Below are 22,152 nucleotides of genomic sequence, written 5' to 3'. Positions count from 1 at the left end.
TTAAACTTGAAGTATGTTATTGGCAGTCATCAATCAAGGTGAGGCCTATGGATAGGTGGAGCCCACTATTGAAGGTAGCGTTAAATTTAATTTTGATAGCAGCTCTGGGGAATCCAGGACCAGCAAGTATAGGGGGAGTAATATGGGACAGTTGTGGTGAGATACTTTTTGGTTGTTTTTGCCCTTGTGGTGATGCTATATTAAATTAGACAGATATTTGTGTGTTGCTATATGGCCTTAATTGGTTAAAGTGCGGTACTTAAGTTGCTGCTGCTTTGTAGAAAGAGACTCCTTGAACGTTATTAACTGGTGCAATAAGGTATGGAAACCTCCTTGGGATTAACTGATGCAATAAGGTATGGAAACCTCCTAGGCCCATAAGACGTGAGTGGCTTAAAGTGATAGCTATTTACAATGGGATGGAGATTGTATTCCAGTATGTTTGCAGAATGATATTGCACACATGTTAGCCAAGAGGGAGGTCTCTTCTGTTGATCGTATAACGAGCAATATATAACCCCTGTAAGCTTGTGTTATTGAGATACATTAATAAAAAATTATTAACCTTTGTTTAGAAACAAAAAAAAAAAGACGAGCTTACAATGTCTCACTAAAATGCTAACTAGTAGTTAAGAAAAGTACTACTAGTTGTGATAGTAGACCGTCGAAACACGTCTTATTTTAAAGAATAAAAATTGGATGTTTTTATGGCTTGGCCACGAGGTGTGTCATAACGCTCACGTCAACTTCATTCGTGGGCTGCCAACTTGTGATTAGTGCAAGGGAGCCAACCGAATTAATACCATTAAGGATCATGCAGAATCAATCTGAAAAGGGTCAGGTGTCAATTTTATATTGTTGATAGAAAGGAGTTTGGAAAACTCTTCAATTGGATCATCTAATTCCAACATGTATGGATATAAAGAAAAAAAAGAATTTCAAGTATTAAAAATAATACATCTTGTAACAAATTATTTGGATTATCTATTTTCAAGTGATCATAGACTTTCTCGATTTGTGTCATTTTTAAGTTTTAAAATTCATGACTATAGATAAAAACAGATTTTTAAGTCATCAAAAGATTTCTGACACCCGAACCACATCTCCGTATCAAACTCAAAGATGCGTTTTACTTAAGTATAAAGATGATGCCTTACACAAACCTCACCTTCTTTAAAACTCTGCCAAATTGACTTGGACTTGGACTTGGTTTTGGTTGAGTCACCCGGCTGGCCAGTGGAAAACGCGAGTTCTAATGGACCCACTCAAGTATTCGGGCAAGAACTATAGGGACCCACTCGTCTTGTAGATATCCGGCACTAGCACGAGTTCTATATTGCTTGGACGAGTCCCTGTAGTACTGAGCGTACTGTACATTGCGATTGACAATAGAAGGGGACTAGAAATCCAAACAGACCCCCTCCCCCCCCTCTCCAAAAAAAAAAAAAGACGAACTTTTCTTATGTCATCACAGGAGCCCCAAGTTAAGTCCCAAGCCAAAATTCATTTGTAGCTACAAAATTGCTAGATCTACCCATTGGTAATAGTAGATCCGACAAATAATCATATTTTCTTGCATTTTAAAGATAAAAGAACTAGGGAGTTTTTTACCCAATTTTGGAAATTGAAACTTAATAATCCGTATTCTTGATTTTCTTGATATTTTTGACTATTTTTAAGGTAATAACAGTATATATATATATATATATATATTGTTCATTTCATGATATACATTTTCTGATGTAGTTTTACTTTTTAAGTTTATTCTGATTTTTCCTCATTTCCTTTTCTTTCTTTTTTTCGTTTTTTTTTTGTCCTGTATTGGGGTCCGGTAGAACTCAGGCAAGAGAGACACTAAAGCACGAGATTTAGGCAAAAAAATTCAAAAAAAAAATCCAGATTTAGGCGGACACCAGGACAGCTTAGTAATCTCGTATGTAACAACGACGACAAATTTCAAGTTAAATTCTAATGTCTACATCCAAACAAGTGAAACTTTCCATTACGAAGCACTAAGCTCTGGGTTGTCAACTTGAAATATTTAAATCACTTAAAAGTTTATAGGCCTGATATGTGAAACAATTTTGAAAGGCGAATCATCGCAATGTGAATCATCTCTAGCAATGTTAATTATAAAAGCTATGGAAAAATTTGAACCAGACATCAATTATTGAATTTTCGATAGTTTCAAAGAACCAATTATTCTTGAAGATACTCAAAAATTGCAATAAGGACAATTGAAAATATATACAAAGGCTTAGTTCCATAACAAGCCTCTAATGCGGCTCCAGGATTTAAAAGAATCAATGATCTTTGGGTAATGAGTTTGGGTTCAGAAAGAGTTCTATTTCCTCAAGTGATCGCCCTTTTGTCTCGATAATAAAATATTTTGCAAACATGGCTGACAACAGGGAAACAGCACCAAAGCTTGCATAGATGGAACCAATTCCAAATTTCTCCACCAAGTCAAGGAATAACAACCCCACTATGAAATTGCATACCTGAGTAACACAAAATTGCAGGAGACTTCAAGGAAGTAAACAGAATTTATGAAACAAGTGAAAAGCCTACAAATGTCATAATGCACAGAATAGAAATCCCTGAAACTACTTAGCAGACTGAAATTGAATCACGCTCAATCTTCTAGGCTATCATCTGGTACAGAGAACCTAAATACTCAATTTATAATGGTTTTAAGAGAAGAAACTGAATCTAAGGATGGAACTAAAAGATTTTGGAGGCTTTAAATAGTAATGTCCCAAAAATATCAATCATTGCATATAAAAAGATCAGGGGACTGCATGAGTGCCTCCGCAGGAAAGATGGCATCCAATTGGGCTCAACATATTCATATCGAGTTCAGCATAAATAAATAAATAAATCACAATAGTACCAAAAACTCTGTACTACCACCTGTATCAATTCTTGAATTACTTATAACCAATTATAGCCCTCGATTATGCTTGGTATCCTTCACTTATTTTTCAAGAGTAGCACTCAAAATTTCAAATGAATTGGATTTGTTAAAAAAAAAAAATTCAAAATCAAATACGAAATGCAGTCGGGACCCTTAGAAAGGCCCAGGTTTAATATGGGCAGTTGGACGTTTACTGTAGCTGTTATATATATATGGAAAGGATGAGAAACTCCCCATCGCTTACAGGTGAGAGGAACGCCAACGACAAAGATGGTGAGGGAGAAATTAAACGGCGAATATAAAAACAGTGAAAATTCCCTTTGCTATGATGGTCAGAGAGAGAGAGAGATGGGGGCGCCAGTGCTTTCTTAATTCAGAGAAACATTGGTTTGCTTCCAGATGGATCAAGAAAGCTCACTAATTCCTAATGAGATAAAGAGAGAGGCGAGTAGATGAAAAGAGTGATCTCTACCGAGAAAGAGAGAGGACGAGATCAAGAGAGAGAGCACAGAGAACAGGGAAGGAAGAGAGAGAGACAACAGAGCTGCCGAGAGAGAAAGAAGAGATTGAGAGGGAAGGGGATCCCTACCGAGATAGAGAGAATATGGGAAAATGGCGACTGTTACTGGTTAGATAGAGAGAGAGATGCATGTAGGTTTCTGTAGGCAAATGAAGGCAAACCAAGATTTTGGGGTATTAGGTTCCATACCTGATCCTGTGCTAAGAAATGGAGAGCAAGTGAGGGCTATGATGCTGTCAGGAGAGAGAGAGCGAGCTGCTGAAAAAAATACATATGGGTCCCATTGAAGGAAAATGGTGATATAAGAGAGAGGGCTGGGCGAAATGGAGAGAGGGTTGGGCGAAATAGAGGGAGGGTTGGGTGAAATGGAGCTAGTTGAAGGAAAATGATGAGATAGATAGAGGGTTCGACGAAATGAAGAGAGAGTGAGAGTGTTGGACGAACACTTAGATCATGTTGCTTTCTGCTACCAGACATATTTGGGCGAAATGGTGAGAGAGAAGGTTGGTGCTATTTTCTGCTACGAAGTACATTTGCGAAAAATGGTGAGAGAGAGGGTTGGTGTTGTTCTCTGCTACCAAGGATATTTGGGCGAAATGGTGAGAAAGAAGGTTGGGCGAAATGGCGAGTTGTTGCTGGGAGAAGAGAGAGAGCAGTGGGGGAGAGAGAGCAACAAAAGAGAGAGAGTGAGAGCCTCTGTCACGGGGAAGGGAGAGCTGCAAACTGGCAGGTCGTCAATTTCAGCGAAAGGGTTTCGTATATTTTAGTGAAATTTAAAATGGATTTCGCTCTTCTTATATTCACCGTTTATTTTCTCCCTCGCCATCTTCGTCGTTGGCATTCCTCTCACTCGCACGCAATGGGGCATTCCGCATCCTTTCCTCATCCTCGGCTATAGCCCCTAGCCTTCCAAGCTAACGATACGGGTTCGATTCTCGCTGCCTGCTCCCTGCATATCCCTCCATACATGATGGATCATTGATCTTTATATAAATTTTCATTCCATAAGCTTTCCGCAAAGAATACAATCAATCAGATTATGTTTTTATCCGAAGAGATGACGTGAAAAGAGGAATGGGAGGGAAAGAAGAGAATCAGAATCAAAAGCGTTTTCTACAGAGGTCTTCTGCGCCTTTGCTATATACAAACCGCACCCTATATATATATATATATATAGGGTGCGGTTTGTATGTAGCTTAGGCTCTAAACAATCAAATTAGAGCCTACCTTTAAATAGTCTCACGAAATGTGATTTCAATACTGGAAATATTTTTGATAGCCTTAAAATATCTTTTTATATTTATTTATAAAGTTTAAAGCTTCAAAAATAGCGTAAACTGATAGATCTATGAACACTTGAAAATATTGAAAATTGGCGTTCCAAAAATGCGCTACAAAATACATTGAAATCCATTTTTTTCTCATATCCATGCATCTTGATGTCGAGATGATCAATTTGAAGATATTTGAGCATCAAAACAACCTCTTCTAGTGAAAGTTTTGAGGTAGGCTCAAATTTGATTGTTTAGAGCCTCGTCTCTATATAAACTTTTCCCATATATATATACACATATACATATAGGAAAAAGATCCTGTCAGCCCAATGGCGCACAGCTACATTAAACGTCAATTGTTCAGATTGTATCTGGGCCGATCCAACGATCCTGGATGTCCAGTAGTGTTTGAATTTTAATTTTTTTTCTACAAATCGAAATGATCTGAAATTTGGAGCGTGTGTACATAAAAATTAGGTGAATCTTCAAAAAATATAAAAAAAAAAATTATATGAAAAAATTGATCAAAATACCCCTATAAAGTTTTGGGGGTATTTTGGTCACTTTTGTTTTTGTGGATTTTTTTTTTTATATTTTTATTAGGTGCGCCTTGATGAGAAAAACATACACTTAACATTTCAAGTGATTTGGATTTATAGAAAAAAAATTAAAATTCAAGCACGAAAGGAGGTTGTGACCTTCAAATCGACTTAGATTCAATCTGAGCCATTGGCGTTTATTGCAGCGGTCAGCTAGTGGGCGTACTGAATCCACTCCCTTATATATATATATATGGTGATCCCGCTGGCTAGCAGCTACAGTAAACGCCCAACAACTTAGATTCAATATGGGCCGATCCGACTGATACGACAACATTTCATATTTAAATTTTGATTGTTTTTCTTTAATTCCAAATAATATGAAACTTGGGGCCTCCATTCTTCTCATCAAGACGCACCAAATAGAAAACTGAAAAACATTATTTGCAAAAAATTAAATTGATCAAAATACCCCTAAAGGTTTTTAGGGATATTCTTATCCATTTAGTTTTGGGGAATTATTTTTTTGATATTTTTATTAGATTTGCTTATTTTTTAAGAATAGACGATCCAAATTTCAAGTGATTTAGATTTGTAGAAAAAGTTAATATTCAAATACGAAATGCGAACGTGACCATTGGATTTTCCCATATTCAATTTGGGTCGTTGGGCTTCAAAAATAGTGTAGATCGACAAATTTATGAAAACTTGAAAATCTTGAAAATTGACGGTCAAAAAATGCGTTACAAAATACATTATTTCCAAAACTTGAAATCCATTTTTTTCTCATGTCCATCCATCTTGATGTCGAGATGATCGATTTGAGGATATTTGGGTATCAAAACAACCTCTTCTAGTGAAATTTTTGAGGTAGGCTCCAATTTGATGGTTTAGAGCCTTGGCTCTATATAAACTTTTCCCATATATATAAATATATATATAGGGGAATCATTTCATGCAATGGTTGTATAGCAGTATAATGCAACCATCTTCAAAAACCATGTTAGAGACATTTGTTTTTCACGAATTTTTAAATGTACACTCTTTTCAATCTGAAGAACAATCATAAACAAGACAATTTTGAAAAAATGCTCTAGAAAGCTTTCATTCTAGCCTAATTAATATAAGGCGTCCATTTTATTGAGATGGTTAGATATAGGCCTCAAAAGGATTTTTTTATTCCCTAAATTTTTATATAGTGTTATCATCATTAGATTAATAATACTAAAAAAGAAATAAGTGATTTTGAATTTGTTAAGGCCTAAATCTTGAAATTCACCAAATGGATGGTCGAGATTCATTGTTGGATGGGTACTAATTTTGACCATAGCTAGAGTGCAAATTGAATTTTTTTTTTCATAGGATTGATTATGAGGATGAAGAGAATGTGTGTGCAAATTTTGGGGTCATACAAATGCCAAAAATATGGTTTTCTAGAGGTGTGGTTGCATTATACTACTATACAAAAGTTGCATTAGATCATTTCCCATATATATATATATATATAAAGGATTGTATACTACAAAACTGTTTATCATTGTTACAAGGAAGTCACAATCACACCTAGCCTTTAGATGTCAAATTTGATGGCTTGGAATGTTCATGAAGTTAAAGAATTTTCTTTTTTTTTTTAGAACTTTTAGTTAGTCAATAATATGCTTACAACTATTCAATTTAAAATCTGATGGACAAGAGTGATTGTGACATCCTTGTACTAAAAGTAAATGGTCTCTTTGTATATTTTTAGCATACATAGAGTGTTGGGGCTCAAGTGTCCAAATTGCAACAGAAGGTCCCAAGTTCAAATCTTACTTTTGAACTATCAAAAATATACATACATACGGTCATACTAATGGAGAAAAAAACACTAGATTATATACTAAAGGAGTATGATGTTCAAATGATAGAAATACAAGCACTGGAAAATTTGGTTAATTTAAGAAAATCATAGTATAATGGTAAATACATAAAACTAGAGTAGAATTTTCATAGATTTTCTTCAAGTCACACAATTAAAAAAAAAATTGCAGTTAATATAGATATTCTTGGTTACCAGCAATTTTATAATCAATCATTTTGAGCTTTCTGATTTTCATGAACAATTGAGATACACACTAAATGACAATTTTAGAAATGCATAAAAGCCTTAGGATATGCGACGTGGCCCTTATCGGGCCCTTTGGATTTCTCATAAATAGCAAGTTTTTTTTCCTTATCTCCTTATCATGAGAACTACACAGCGTATTAATAAAATAATTGAATCCTAGTCGAAGATCACCTAAACTTGCATGAAGGGTGGCAAGAAGATTCACTTTCTTCAGTCCTGAACATTTTTTCTTTGTTAACTCTACAAGAATTTATGGATGAAAGGTATGGTAGTAGTTTGACTATATATAGATATAACCAGAAACTTTCATATCCAGGACTCTTCAAATATTATTTAATTTGAGACATTTCAAGGTACCATTTTTGACGGCCTGTTCAAATTCTCATATCAGAGAGCAGCTAATTTAGTCCCCACTACCCTTTCATTAATCCCTTATTTCGGAGACCCTAAAAGAAGTATAAGAGCATGGATTGAAGAAGAAGAGAGAGGATGGACGTACTTGGGAGGATTGAAGGAGTGCAAAAAGGAGCAGAGATTCAGGCTTTAAACCTAGTATTTGTGATCTCTCACCAAAAAAAGAGGCCCTAGTTTTGGATAAGATCACACCAAGCGAAGCCAAGGCTTTTGTGGAGTCACACACCAATAAAGAAATGGATGGGGGTTATCACTCCTCACTAATAGAAATAAAATTCAGCACTCCTACTTTCTGGAACAGCCACAGGATGGAAATATTGACAACTCCTTTTAAGGAAATCATGCAAACACCTCTCTCATCCTTTTAAGGAAATCATGCAAACACAAAATAGGAAAGTATTATTGCATTTGTAACATTTAGGAAACTGCTGACAATGTAAATTGTATATGAATTGTATTCTTTTACCATTGTATCATTATTATATATAAAATGAAAGAACCACCACAATGGCGTGGAGGCACAAGTCTTATTTTTTTTCAAAAGTTCCATTCCTTCTCGAAAATTCTTTATGGTATCAAAGCAAGCAGAAACATTCTCTTTCTCCCAGTGCTTCAACGAGAAAACTTTACTCACTGTACTTTCTGCCTTAACCCATGGTCCTTCTACTTAACATTGTTTCTCTTCCATATTCCTTCATCCCTCTACACGTTTTGCTTTATTTTATTTTTTTTTAAACCATCATTATCCATTATTTTTATTAAACCCTCTTCACAATGCTCCACTACTGTGAGACCTTTTTTTTTTTTACAACACTCCATTGTCGTGTCTCTTTCTTTAAGGCTAAAACATCATCTTTCCTCTTTTGCATTAGTTCTCCTGCGGTTCTACCTATTCTTTGCATTAGTTCCCAAGTCATTTGTTCACCGACGGTCCTCCCTATACTCTTGCTTTGCATTCCACCCAAGTCATTTGCATTCTTCATAGTCACAACCTTGGTTTGAAAGCAGGTAATATATGGGTGAACGTGGGCATCACAACCTTGGTTCGAAAATACTATAAGGTGATAAGGGAATATGGATTTCAAAGAAGCCCAATGGACAAGTACTTGTTCATTCAGCATAAAGGAAGGGATATCACCAATTTATTACTTAATGCAAATGACATTATACTCAAGGCCAACTCATTGGAAAATGTGAGCCAAATTAAATTACTGCTCTTTAAGGAATTTCCAATGAGGATTTGGGAAATCTAAAATATTTATTTTGCATAAAAGCTGAAAGAAAAGAGTACACACTAATATTTGTGCAGCACAAGTATGTGTTGTATCTTATAAAAAGGATGAAGATTATAGAAGCAGAACCAGACCCTCAAACTTGCACTTTTGCATAAGAAATAACGGATGACGAAAATCTTGGAGAAGTCAATTAAACCTAGAAGAGTACCAAAGCATAATTGGTGCGCTGCACTTTCATGAGGCTTGATATTATGCAGTTAATCAGGTTAGTCAGTTTAAGCATAGTCTAAGAGGAGATCACTTAAGAGGCTATTAAGAGGATACTACGGTATATAAGGGACACTGCGAATGATGGGTTGCTTTAGTTAAAACATAATCCTAAGGAGCCTTTAAGTCTTGTAGCCATTTTAGATGCCGACTACAATGGAAATCCTAACACCAAGAGACCACTTATAATTTATTATGCCTTCATGGGAAGCAACTTTGTATCTTGGTGTAGTAGAAGAAAGAGGTATTAGTAGGCTATAGTACGGAAGTAGAGTACAGGGCAATGACCATAACCACTTCAGAAGTCACATGGACAAGAGGTCTGGCTATGGTTCTTGGTCTCAAATTGTACAGTTGCATTTTATACTATGATAATCAAAGTGCCACAGCTATTCCATGAACCCTGTGTTTCATGGAAGCACCAAACACACTCAAATAAATCAACACTTTGTAGTGTTCAAGAAGACAGATTTGGCTACCCAGGGAGCTAGGAACCTATGCGGCCACAGGCAACTGCGCAGATACCTTGGCAGCCCGAAAGTAGGGGATCTTTTTAGTGGGGGGTGGGGATTTTTTTAGTGGGGGGTGGGATGCGGGGGGTGGGGTGGTTTGTTACATGTAGATAGATAGAGAGAGAGAGAGAGAGAGAGAGAGAGCATAGGCACCTATTTGTGTGTCAGGGGGGCCTTGCATTGACCTCTTGAAGGTCATTTTCATTTTCTCTTCTTGTTATATGTAGAGAGAGAGAGAGAGGGGGGGCTGCATTGAACACTTGGGGTCTTCTTATTTCTTTCCTTTTCCTTATGGAAAGAGAAATCGCATGAGTCCATGCGGGTGCATGAAAGAAAGAGAGAGCCCCAAAATCTTGGAGGTCGTCTTTTTCTTATTGTTACATGTAGAGAGAGCATAGGGGTCCGTTTATATGTGTGTGTGAGAGAGAGAGGCTTTGCACCAAACACTTGGAAGCCGTCTTTGTTTCCTTCTTCTTATATGTAGAGAAACAAAGAGGAGAGAACATATCGGTCAGTTCATGTGTGTGTAAGAGAGAAAAGCCTCGTATTGGAGACTTGGAGGTCATCTTCTTCTTGTATGCAAAGAGAGAGTATATGGATCAATGAGGAAGGGGGGGTTGCATCAAACACTTGGAGGTCATTTCATTCTATTTCTTCTGCTTGTATGTGTGGAGAGAGAGAGAAAGAGAGAGAGAGTATATCTATGAGAAAGAGAAGCACCTGGAACTGAACACTTGGCGCACTTGGACAATGCGACTAAGTGCTCCATAGGACTAGTTAGGTGGCCTGGGTGGTTCACCTAAGAGGGCTGCCTAGGCAGGTGCCCTAGTACCAAACCAAATACGGCACCAACTTGGCCCTATTCGGGTCAAAAAGGCCCCTAGGCTGCCTAGAAACCTATGCGGGCAAACTTTCATTCATTGCCACTATGTGAGAGAGAAAATTGAAGATAGATACATAGCTGCAAAATTTGTAGTTTACAAGATCAAAGTTATCAAATAATCTAGATGAAAAATGGCACTCAAGACGGAAACTTAAATCACAAAACACATTTGACAACAAAGGAGCGACGGCCACTTTACAGCCTCCTTTCCAACAAATATTACAGCACTTAAGAATCTCGATGTCGAGTTGTGGACAAATTCGTAAAAGCATACACTAACAAGGTTTTCTAAATCTAATTGAATCAACAAATAAGAGAAATATGGTGAATTTTGATCTCCTGCTCAATTATTTCATATCAACTCGTATAAGAAAGAAGGGAGATCCAATACTTGGGAACCTTCTAGAATGTTTTGGTATGCTCGCAGAAAGATTGTATTTCCTTTATATCAATTTCCAAAGTAAATTTAAACTGTCACATGCTCACTCACACATACACGCACACACATGCATTCACGCACGCACAAACACACACACACATACACACACACACACACTTCATCATCATACCCTTTTCCCAATTAATTGGGAGCGGACATATGAATCCTGGTCCACCATTCTGCTCTATTAAAGGTCATGCCCTCAGTGAGGCCGTAAGCTCCCATATCTTTTCGACTTACTTCCAACCGTGGCTTTTTGGGCCTACCCTTTGCCCTTTTCAGCCCTTCTACTTGAACTAACTCACACCTCCTAACATGTGTTGTACTTGGTCGGCGCCACACATGGCCAGCTCACCTAAGTCTACTCTCTCTTAACTTATCGCCTATCGATGCCACACCTAAATTTTTCCGAATGGATTCATTTTGAATTATATCCCTTCTTGACTTGCCACTCATCCATCTCAACATCCTCATCTCCGCTACACTCATTCTATAGGCATATACGTTTTTGTCCGCCCAATATTCCGCCCTATAAAGCAAAGCCGGTCTCACGACTGTCCTATAGAACTTGCCCTTCAACTTCATTGGTATGTGGCGATCACATAAAAGTCCAGTTGCACATCTCCACTTCACCCGCCCAACTTTAATTTTGTGTGCGACATCTTCCTCAATCTCTCTATTTCCTGGATTATCGATACAAGATATCGAAAGTGCAATCTTTTTTGTACTTCCTGGCCGTCAATCTTAACTACTTCCTTGTCTCTACCCCTATTATTACTAAACTTGCATTTCATATACTCTACCTTAATCCAGCTAATTTAAAACCGTTGGATTCTAGAGCATTCCTCCAAAGTTCTAATTTTGTGTTGACACCATTTTAGGTCTCATCAATCAAAACTATGTCATCTATAAACAACATGCACCACGATATCTAGTTAAGTTGTCCATAACTAAGACAAAAAGGTACATGCTCAATGCTAGCCCTTGATGTAGACCTATTGTCACTGGAAACTCATTCACAATAAGTCTACATCACACACACACACACACACATAGATATATATATATATACTAAATAAATAAATATATATATATACATATGAATTATGATATAATCATGCAGAATACAATTTTAAACACCTTTGATGTTAAGAGCACATTTAAATGAAACATTTTCCAGTTAAATTGATCTGGTTTTGCATGAGCAGTAAATTTTGTGATAATAATTTTGTTTGAAAAACTATGATTCAAGACATACCCAATGAACAACAAAACTGAATGCCATTGTTTTTGCACGAGTCCTGGTGCTGCTAAGCTCTGGAATGATAAGACCAGTAACTGGTCCGGCTCCAATAGAAAATGTGAAGACATATCTAAAACACAAAATGGAGAAGTGCTTAGTCATTCCTCTGCAATCTTTGTAAACTAAAAAAACCTTCCAAATTGTTAAGGCAAAAATTAATAGGTATGCAGTTAGGGAGGTATGCATATTGTGCAATACAAAAGTGGATATATCATCCACAATGCATACCACATCGAGAAAGTACGCTCAAGAAAAAGAACATCCAAAACATGCATATTTTTAGTAACCTACTAAAAAGTTTATTTCAACTAAGTCACATCAAGAAAAACCAATAAAACGAATTATTTTGCTAAACTGAATGTAATTTTGCAATATAATGCTATGATGTATTTCATTGATTGAATGCAAGAATAGTTGCTTATCTAATGGCATGCAAATTAATTTCGAATAGGGATAAATTTTTTAGCTTAAAAGAGGCACAAGATGTTTATCATAGGGAAATTAACATAAATATCATGTCATTTTGTTGGTATCAATACTTGTTCAAAAAGAAGTAGTAGTAAAAAAATTCCCATGATATTTGAAACCTATACCCATGCCAATTTTTTCGATTTTTTACCTTTTTCCCTAAAATGCCGTCGGATCAGAACTCCTAGCACTGAACCGGCTTCTTTCTTTTTCTAGCTTGGTTCTTGACAAAGAACTTGGAGTTCCAAACTTTGTGAGGCTACATTGTTCGGAACTTGAAGTTCTGAATCAGTATAAGTACCTTTGTTCAGACCTTCAAGTTTCGAACTGGAATTTAAACCAAAAAAGTGATTTAGAACTCCACCTTCTGAACCGCAATTCTACAATAAAACAGTTCAGAACTTGAAGTTCCAAACAAAAATTTTAACAAAAAATGATGCTTAGAACTCCAAGTTCTAAAACACAATTTTAACCAAAACAATGGATAAGATCGAGGAGTTCTAAACCGAGAACCAATCCAAAATAAAAAAGAAGACAGTTCAAGACTACTTTTAAAGGCATTTTGGGGGGGGGGGAAAAACCAAGAAAAAGGAGCATGGGCTTAAGTTTTAAAAATTGCGGGACATTTTTTAATACTACAAAAATAACGGGATATTTACATTAATTTTCCTTTATTGTATTCATGCATCTCTTTTTTTCTTTTTTTAATGTTAACTTGGCACCTGGTGCGAATAGAACTCTGGATGTCACATTGTGGCACCGGCCACCCTAACAACCTCTATCTAGAACGTTCCCTTATCCATGCATGTTATTTATGCATATATCATATTACAAAACAAATTTTCAACAAGCATACATTTATGGATCGAATAATATAAAGTTCAGCCTGCATACTAGGTGCAAATTTCCAAATAGATACATATGGACACTGAATCCATTGTGTTGGGGCTCCTTTAGAATCAAAGTAAATATTCTACAAGGAAAGGCTAGATCATTTAGATTTGTTGACTATGCATTTGAAAGTAACCGAGCTAACCCTATAGATTTTCAACATGCCTTTATTATTAGTCCCCTTGTGGGCGGAACTAAGAACAAAAATGATTGTTCAGAAGCCAATCGTAGTTTACAAATATATTGATTAACCATTACATAAATAACTATTTCTAGTCTTGAAAAACTCAAAGAGTACTATCCTTAACTCTTTTCCTACCCAAATTGGTTTTGGTAATTCCAACAGTGCAGAAGCGAATGCCCTTCTCAAGGCTCTCAAGAGATACTATCCCAATAAAGGCATCAACTTAATTGTAGAAGCTAATTCCAAAAAGGTCATTTCACGAGCATCTAGTAGTTTGTAATTTCCTTGGAGACTAAGAAATATTTTTAACCACATTGCTCATTTATGCAGCCACTTCAAATTGACTTCTTTAATACTTGGCGGGAGGCAAAAACTGGCAAAACATGGAGCTGCACTTGAAACTACTTTTATCTAGCTATAAGATTTGGTTGCTAGTCGTCTATTTTTTTGTTTTTTTGAGTTGGCCCCAGTAGGTGGATGCCTACCCAAGCGATCTTTCTTGTAGAAGTCTTTTTTTTATTCCACGACTCTCAAGGGCTGCACATCTCTATTTTTACCCACTTGATAACATTTCCATCCACTTCTCTCATCTCTCCCCACCATCCTCTTTCTCCCTTGAGCCCTTGATGTAGGGACATTTGAAGAACAAGGAGTCATGCCAAACACTAGCAAAACTAGGAGAAACCTAGCGTTTCCTCCACACTCAAGCCAGGGTTCCAAAGGCCTATGTTTTTCTTTTTCTTTCAATTCTAAAAATCACATGGAATAACCCCCTCAAAGCCCCACCACTCGTCCCTACCCAAGTGATCTTTCTTGCCGAAGTCTTATTTTTATTCTTCCACGACTCTCAAGAGCTGCACATCTCTATTTTTACCCACTTGATGTTTTCTCCATCCACCTCTCTCATCTCTCCCCACCATCCTCTTCCTCCCTTGAGCCCTTGATGTAGGGACATTTGAAGAACAATGAAATCAACAAGGAGTCACACCAAACACTAGCAAAACTAGGAGAAAACCTAGCGTTTCCTCCTCACCCAAGCCAGGGTTTTATGCTTTTCTTTCGCTTTCAATTCTAAAAATCACATGGAATAACCCCCTCAAAGCCCCACCACTTTTCTTATGTTATAATTCAATATTTAAAACAGTAAATGCCCATTATAATTAAAATGACCCAAAAAGTCCTAACTTAAACACGAATTTTGTAATGACAATTTACCCATGTGAGCAATATAATTAAAATAATGCCCTAAATCTCTTGACTGCTTCGCACCTCTTCAATATCCTTAAGATCTTCAAAGGCCATAATTTTGATCAATCCCCCTGCTACATTCTCTTCCATATTCTTCACGAGCAAGATCCTCATTTTAAACTTCTTCATCATGATCCTTATTATATATTAGATCTCCTTATCAAAGATTGGTGCCAAGTCCAAATCTACAACTTGTTGATTTTGGATACAACCTGCTTCAAAATCAAGAATGTCATCCTTTAAATCTAAAACCCCTAAGTGATGTTCCCCACATCTAGGTCCTCTATTACTTTCTTTTTCACTCGACTATTCATGTAGAGCACGGAGGTGAAAAGGGTGGTACTTGACATCTTCGTGAGCAAAAAAATCACCGCTTGCCCATGAACGATGCTCACAAACTCCTGCATCAGCTCTGGAACATGCCCTTTAAATTCCTCAATTTTTTCATCTCTAGGATCATGAAGTGGATCTACAAAAAACTCCTTCCATGGCCCCTTCCCATTACTATGGGTTTGCAGAAATCACAAACTTAGACGGATAATCAACAAAAACTCACCAAATAACAGTAAGATCTGATTAGGCAAAACTTGGCCGAAAATCAGCAAACCCTAGACTTGGTTGGCCTTGTTGTTGAAGAAAACCTAGGCTCCGCTACCAATTGATCGTAGGGAAATTTAAAGAACAACTAAATCAAAAAGAAGACAAATCACAACACTAGCAATGACTAGGAGAAACCTAGAATTTCCTCACCCAAGCTAGGGATCCAAAAGCTTAACCTTTTCTTTTTCTTTCAGTTTTGAAAATCACATAGAATGGCACCCTCAAGGCCCCACCACCTCTGATGTATTCAAAGACCTTAAATGTCCATACCAATGGTTTAAAAAACGGATCGGTGACCCGGATCGGGCTTCCAAAAAACCGATCCGGATCGGCGAATCGGCGATCCGGATCGGGAATCGGTCATAATAAAGTTTAAAAAAAATTCGAAAAAATTATTAAAATTCATTATAAATATTGGTTTTTAGGAATTCAATAAAAAATGAGGGTACTCCATTAAGAAATTTCATGTTTTTGAATGAATATGCGAATATTGATATGTTCTTTCCCTGCATGAACCGCCATTCAGCATTTAATTTACAGTATTTCGTGCTCATCCCTACACTGTTGCTGTTGGGACTCGATATGTGAATAATATGGCTGGGATAGGGTGGCCTCAGAATCAACATCTCTCTCGTTTTCTCTTTGAATAATATAGATTAAAAAAAAAAAAAAACAAATTTTCAAAAAAATCGATCATGGATTAAAAAAAAAATCACAAATTTTCAAAAAATTCTATCATGGATTACAAAAAAAAATTCGATCATGGATTAAACAAAAAAAATCACAAATTTTTAAAAAATTCAATCATGGATTACATAAAGTTCGATCATGGATTACATAAAATTCGATCATGGATTACAAAAAAAAACAAACAAAAAAAACAAAAAATTCAATCGTGGATTACAAAAAAAGAAAAAAATAGTTCGATCATGGATTACAAAAAATTCAATCATGGATTACAAAAAACTCTATCATGGGTTACAAAAAAAGCAAAAAACAAAAAATTCAATCATGGATTAAAAAAAAACAAACAAACATTTCGATCATGGATTACAAAAAAAAAACAAACATTTCGATCATGTATTACAAAACATTCGATCATGGATTACAAAAAATTCTATCATGGGTTACAAAAAAAAAAAAAAAAACAAAAAAATCGATCATGGATTACAAGAAAAGAAAACAAACATTTCGATCATGGATTACAAAAAATTCTATTATGGGTTACAAAAAACCAAAAAATTCGATCATGGATTACAAAAAAACAAAAACAATTCGATCATGGATTACAAAAAAATCGATCAAGTATTACAAAAAAATCTATCATGGATTACCAAAAAAAAAAAAAAAAAAAAAAATAAAAAAAAAAATAAAAAAAAAATAAAAAAAATTCCGTACGGAATCGCCGATTCACTGTTCGGACTCGCCGATCCTGTACAGTGAATCGGCGATTCACTGTACAGAATCGTCCGGTTCTCTCTAGAACCGGACGATTTCCGATTTTTGGCGATCCGGTTCCTTTTTCACTATTTCCGAGTCGAACCGGGCGAGTCCGGTTCGACTCGGCGTTTTTTAAAACGCTGGTCCATACAATAATTAAAATACCAGAAATTTCGACCTTAAACACAAATTCATAATGGAAAAATTACCCATGTGAACAGTAACCTATGAACAATTCCCATATATAGTACCCATGAATAGTAACCAGTAAATCGTAAAAAACATATAAAAATCTTATAATCCCTAAAAACTTACAAATCCGAAAACTAAATCCAATAATATACATCCTCAGAAATTGAATTAAAAATTAAAACTAAGATTAATTTTATCCTGCAACAGTCTTCCTCTCTCTTCCTCCCACCTCTCTCTACTCTCTCCACCCTCTGCTCTCTTCTACCCCACCTCTCTCTCTCTCTTTCTCTCACTCTCTCTGCATCCTATCAGACTCCTCTTCGATCTATCTCCTCTCCTTCCATATAGTCTCTCACTAAATCTCACCTCGCTATTCCTATACCATCATCTTCTATCTCTTCCTCTCTTAAGACTGGAAGTGTATTATATGATTCTTTTGATTAAATTTTTGTTGTAAGGATCTCAGCACCCAGTATGTACCCCACATCTCGTGGGTTTCATAAAACACATTTTTTGCATTAATATATTGTCACCAGTTCAAAATAAATAAAAAAAATCAAGCAACCAAAATGAGCAACGAATCCTCCAAGTAAGTCCCCAAGTTTGCACTTAATTTTCGAGTGCCATCTTACAGCCCAAGTGATACAGCAAGGTAATATCTCACCTCATGGAAGTTTCACAGATCCAAGGCAGTCCATATTTGAACTAAATATAGTTGCATATCCCACAGTCAATCCTAGCAACTATTTATAGGAATTTTGTTTTAACTTTTCTTAGATAGTATAAGTTGCAACAGTGGGAAACATACGAAAACCCCCATATAATGGACATGTAAGCAGTCTAGCATTAAAATCATAATGTAGTCTTCAGAAAAAAAAAAATCGTTTATAATGCACAAATAAGAAGCGAGTTTATTCCTAGACTAATATTTGCATGGTTTCTCTGGTAGAACCTTTGACTTCCAAGATCATTCCATCCCAAAACATGCCAAGAGTGATGTTCAACATTCATGTTAGACTCTTGGGTGAAGGAAATAAATAATGGATGTGTTTTGTTCAATTTAATAACCAAAGAAACCAAATAGAAGACTAATTTGTTCAAAATTCAACACACACCAGCATTGAGAGGGGAGAAGACATACATAAGAGTACCCAACACAGATAAATTGTGAGTTAGCTGATCATTTATTGGACCTTCAATGGCATAAACCAAAAGAAACATCGACACAGCCTGCACAAAATAAACAAAGCATCAGAACTATTTAGTATTTATCTTGTCAAGCAGTGATTCAAAAAGCGGACTGCCCAACGCCTAGACGGCCGCCTAAGCGGTCCGAAAGGCCTTGGCGCATCGCCCAAGCCTAGGAGGCCAAACTGGGAGGTCAATCCCTGGGCAGCCGCCTAGGCGATACAGAACCCCCCTAAACGGCCTCCCAGGGGCAAAAAAAAAATTAGTGAGGGCATTTTACGTCATTTCTTTTTGTTTTTAAGGCCAAAAAAATTAGGGTTTTAGGTACATTTGAAACCTAAACCTTGTTTGAGCCAAATTTAGAGCGAGAAAACCACCAAAAAAATAGATTGTGGTAAATTTTTAAGATCGAAAGGTTACTCAAAGGTAACCAAAATTGATCAAAACATCACCCATTGGTATTATATTTACTTTTTGATGTTTTGCAAAGTTATCAAGGGGTGTTTTAGAAGATTATGAGTACTTTGAAACATCTTTGAGGTGGAAATTTGAAGATTGAGCAATCAAACTCAAAGTCAGTGATTGTTTTTATTGCTTTAGTAATTTGCATTATTTTTTAGATGTCTTTTTAAGGATCTAATAGGAGTGGTGATTCTGGTTGAAATATGGCTATAACCCAGATCCTAATGATAAAAATTGCATAACATACAATTTTTGTGAAAATGATACAAAAAGGGGTATAAACCGATTCAAGAAACATCTTGTCGGTATCAGGGGGGATGTTTCCCTATGTAAAAAGACTCATGATGTTGTTAAAGAGGAAATAAAGAATTTTATGAACTTGGTGAAAATGAAAAAAGATGAGAGATTTATCTCTATAACAGAGATTAGGTCTGGGATTCGAGTCAATTTTGATGACAATGATAGTGATGAAGAAAGGATTGGGGAGGGATGTCAAGAGGTTGAGCAATCCATTATTAGGGGAAAGGGGAAAGAGTTGCAATTGCTTCTGGTTCTGGGACTAAGAAGCCTCGGGTTAGAGGCCCTATAGATAGTTTCTTACCTCGGCTTGACCTTGAGATTACAGGAAAGAAAACAAAAAAGCAAACCACCATTGAAAATAAAATCAAGAACGAAGAGAGAGATAGAGCTACGTATTATTTGGTTATATGGTTTTATGAGGCGGGCATTCCTTTGAATACCGCTCGCTTGAGCAGCTTTTATGCTGCAGTAAAGGCAATTGGCCAATTTGGCCTTGGGATGAAACCCCCAACCCCATATGAGCTTTCACAGCCTTTTTAAAAAAAAGCAGTGAATGCCACGAAGGAAGTTGTAGAACTTAAGAAAGATGCATGGGCTCAGTATGGGGTTTCTCTTATGACTGATGCTTGGAGTGATACGAAGAGAAGAAGTCAAATGAATTTGCTTGTGAATTGTCCAATAGCGACTTTTTTTGAGGTCTATTGATGCCTTTGATCATATTCATGCCCATTACATATTTCAAGTGATAGAGAAGGGAATCAAGGAGGTTGGGGAGCATCTTGTTGTACAGGTTGTCACAAACAATGCTGCTCCTAATGTTGCTGCATCTAATTTGTTGTGCATAGCTCATCCTAGAATCTTTTGGACACCATGTGTAGCACATTGTATAAACCTCATGCTTGAGGCTCTTGGCAGTTTAACCGAGATATCAAGTGCAGTGAAGAAGGCCAAGTATGTTACAATTTTCATTTATAGCCACCATATCACCCTCAGCATGATGCGTACCTTTACAAAAAAGAAAGAGAATGTGAGGCCTAGGGTCACGAGATTTACGACCTGGTACTTATGCCTAGATAGCATACATTCGAGGAAATTGCAGTTGAGGCAAACGTTTACCTCGGATGAGTGGAGAGCATGCAAGTGGTCTAAGGCCAAGGTTGGGAAGAAAGTGAGAGATATTACACTTTCTAAGGATTTTTGGCGAGGGGTGAAGGACGCTCTTAAGGTATTTTTTCCTCTTATCAAAGTCCTTTGCATGGATGATAGCGACAAACCTTCTATGGGCTATATATATGATGCTATGGAGAGATGCAAAAGAGAGATAGCCCAAAATTTCAATGATGAAGAAACCCGCTACAAGCTTGTTTGGGAGATTATTGATGATAAGTGGGATAAGAAGCTACATCAGCCATTGCATGCAGCTGGTTATTTTTTGAACCCAGCTTTGTTTTATATTGACAAGGATATACAAACAAATGACACAATTATGGATGTATTTAATAAGTGTGTAGAGGTGCTAGTCCCTGATCTTGAAATGCAGGACATTATATGCGCTGATGAGCTGATAAATTGCAAGTGCTCATTAAGTCCAATAGCGATGAGGCTAAGGACCAAAATTAATCCAGATATTAAATATTATTATATTAATAATATTCTTAAGTTCATCTTCATCAAGTTCAACTGTTCAAGTAATCAAGTATTTCTATTATTTATTTATGATTTTTTCTATTTCTTTACAGCCCATTGGTGGAGCCAACATGGGCGTAGTTCTCCAAATTTACAAAAGTTGGTCATTCGGATCTTAAACCTAACCACTTCTTCATTCGGTTTTGAGCGCAATTGGAGGACTTTTGAAAGGGTAAGGCCATTAGGGTAATTTGTATAATTTTATAAATAATACATGAACCATAGATATTAGATTTTCATTAGTTTACTTTCATTTTATTTTGTTAGGTTCATACAAAGAAAAGGAACAGGCTTGAATCAAAGAAGCTCAATGACCTTGTCTATGTCAAGTACAATCGATTCTTGAAGAACAGATTTGTTAAAAGAGATAATAGAGACCCCATCAGATCAAAAATATGGACAATGCTATGGAGTGATTAGTTGATGATGATGAGGTCGAGGGGCATGAAGGATTGACATGGGACATAATCATGGATGCTTCAAAGAGCTCAGCTGACCCTCCTAGGGCCAGTAGAGCTTATGCACAAAGAACAAGGGTGGAGGAAGAGGAGGAAGAAGAGGCAGATTCACAAGAGACGGAGGAAGACGAGTCGCAATATGTCGAGGAAGGTGACAACTCCGTCGACTCCGATGAATATGATGCCAATGTAGCTGACCCAAGATTTTCTAATGATGAATGAATGTTGATTGTTGAATAATTATTAAACTTTGTTACTTTGAAGTTTGAACTTTGATTGAACATTTGAACTATCGAATTTTAAGTTCTAATTGGATATGGATTATAGAGTATGAACTGACTTATGGATTATGGTTATGCTTATGGAATGTGTGCTAAATGCTAATATGTAGTATAATTTGAATATAACAAATAGTCTGATACTCAAATAACTGCAGAATCCTTACTTGGATACAACTGGGCCACCCAGGTTCTGGGCGCCCGCCTAAGCGATGGGTGGCCTAGACCCCCCAATCCGCCTGGGACCCGCTTAGCGCTTTTTGAAACACTCTTGTAGAGCAATCTTGTAAAAAGATCAAAGAAAAATAATACCATGCAATGTATTCTTTTGACTTCAATTGATACAT

General features: G+C 36.5%; 1 protein-coding gene across 6 annotated transcripts in view; it reads right to left on the bottom strand.

Annotated features, from left to right (window-relative positions):
- Window positions 1–2,150: 2,150 nt before the first annotated feature.
- The window catches only part of LOC18428170 (Major facilitator superfamily protein), a 73,620-nt gene continuing 53,618 nt past the window's right edge, over window positions 2,151–22,152 (bottom strand). For 4 of the 6 annotated variants that reach the window (XR_016043002.1, XR_016043001.1, XR_016042999.1 and 1 more), the window contains exons 10-12: window positions 18,575–18,663; window positions 12,366–12,480; window positions 2,151–2,501 (exon numbers count right to left, since the gene is read on the bottom strand). Coding sequence is in view for 2 of the 6 variants with exons in the window: in XM_011622852.3 (XP_011621154.1) it covers window positions 2,304–2,501; window positions 12,366–12,480; window positions 18,575–18,663 (402 nt within the window). In the remaining 4 variants the exon portion in view is untranslated. The remainder of the gene's footprint in view (window positions 2,502–12,365; window positions 12,481–18,574; window positions 18,664–22,152) is intronic. The other 2 variants (XR_016043000.1, XM_020663564.2) reach the window with 1 other exon arrangement.

This window comes from Amborella trichopoda, chromosome 10 (genome assembly GCF_054954075.1).
Source record: "Amborella trichopoda isolate Santa Cruz 75 chromosome 10, AtrichopodaSantaCruz75HAP2 v2.0, whole genome shotgun sequence".
Lineage (NCBI taxonomy): Eukaryota > Viridiplantae > Streptophyta > Magnoliopsida > Amborellales > Amborellaceae > Amborella > Amborella trichopoda.
This window is presented reverse-complemented; position numbering and strand designations above follow the sequence as displayed.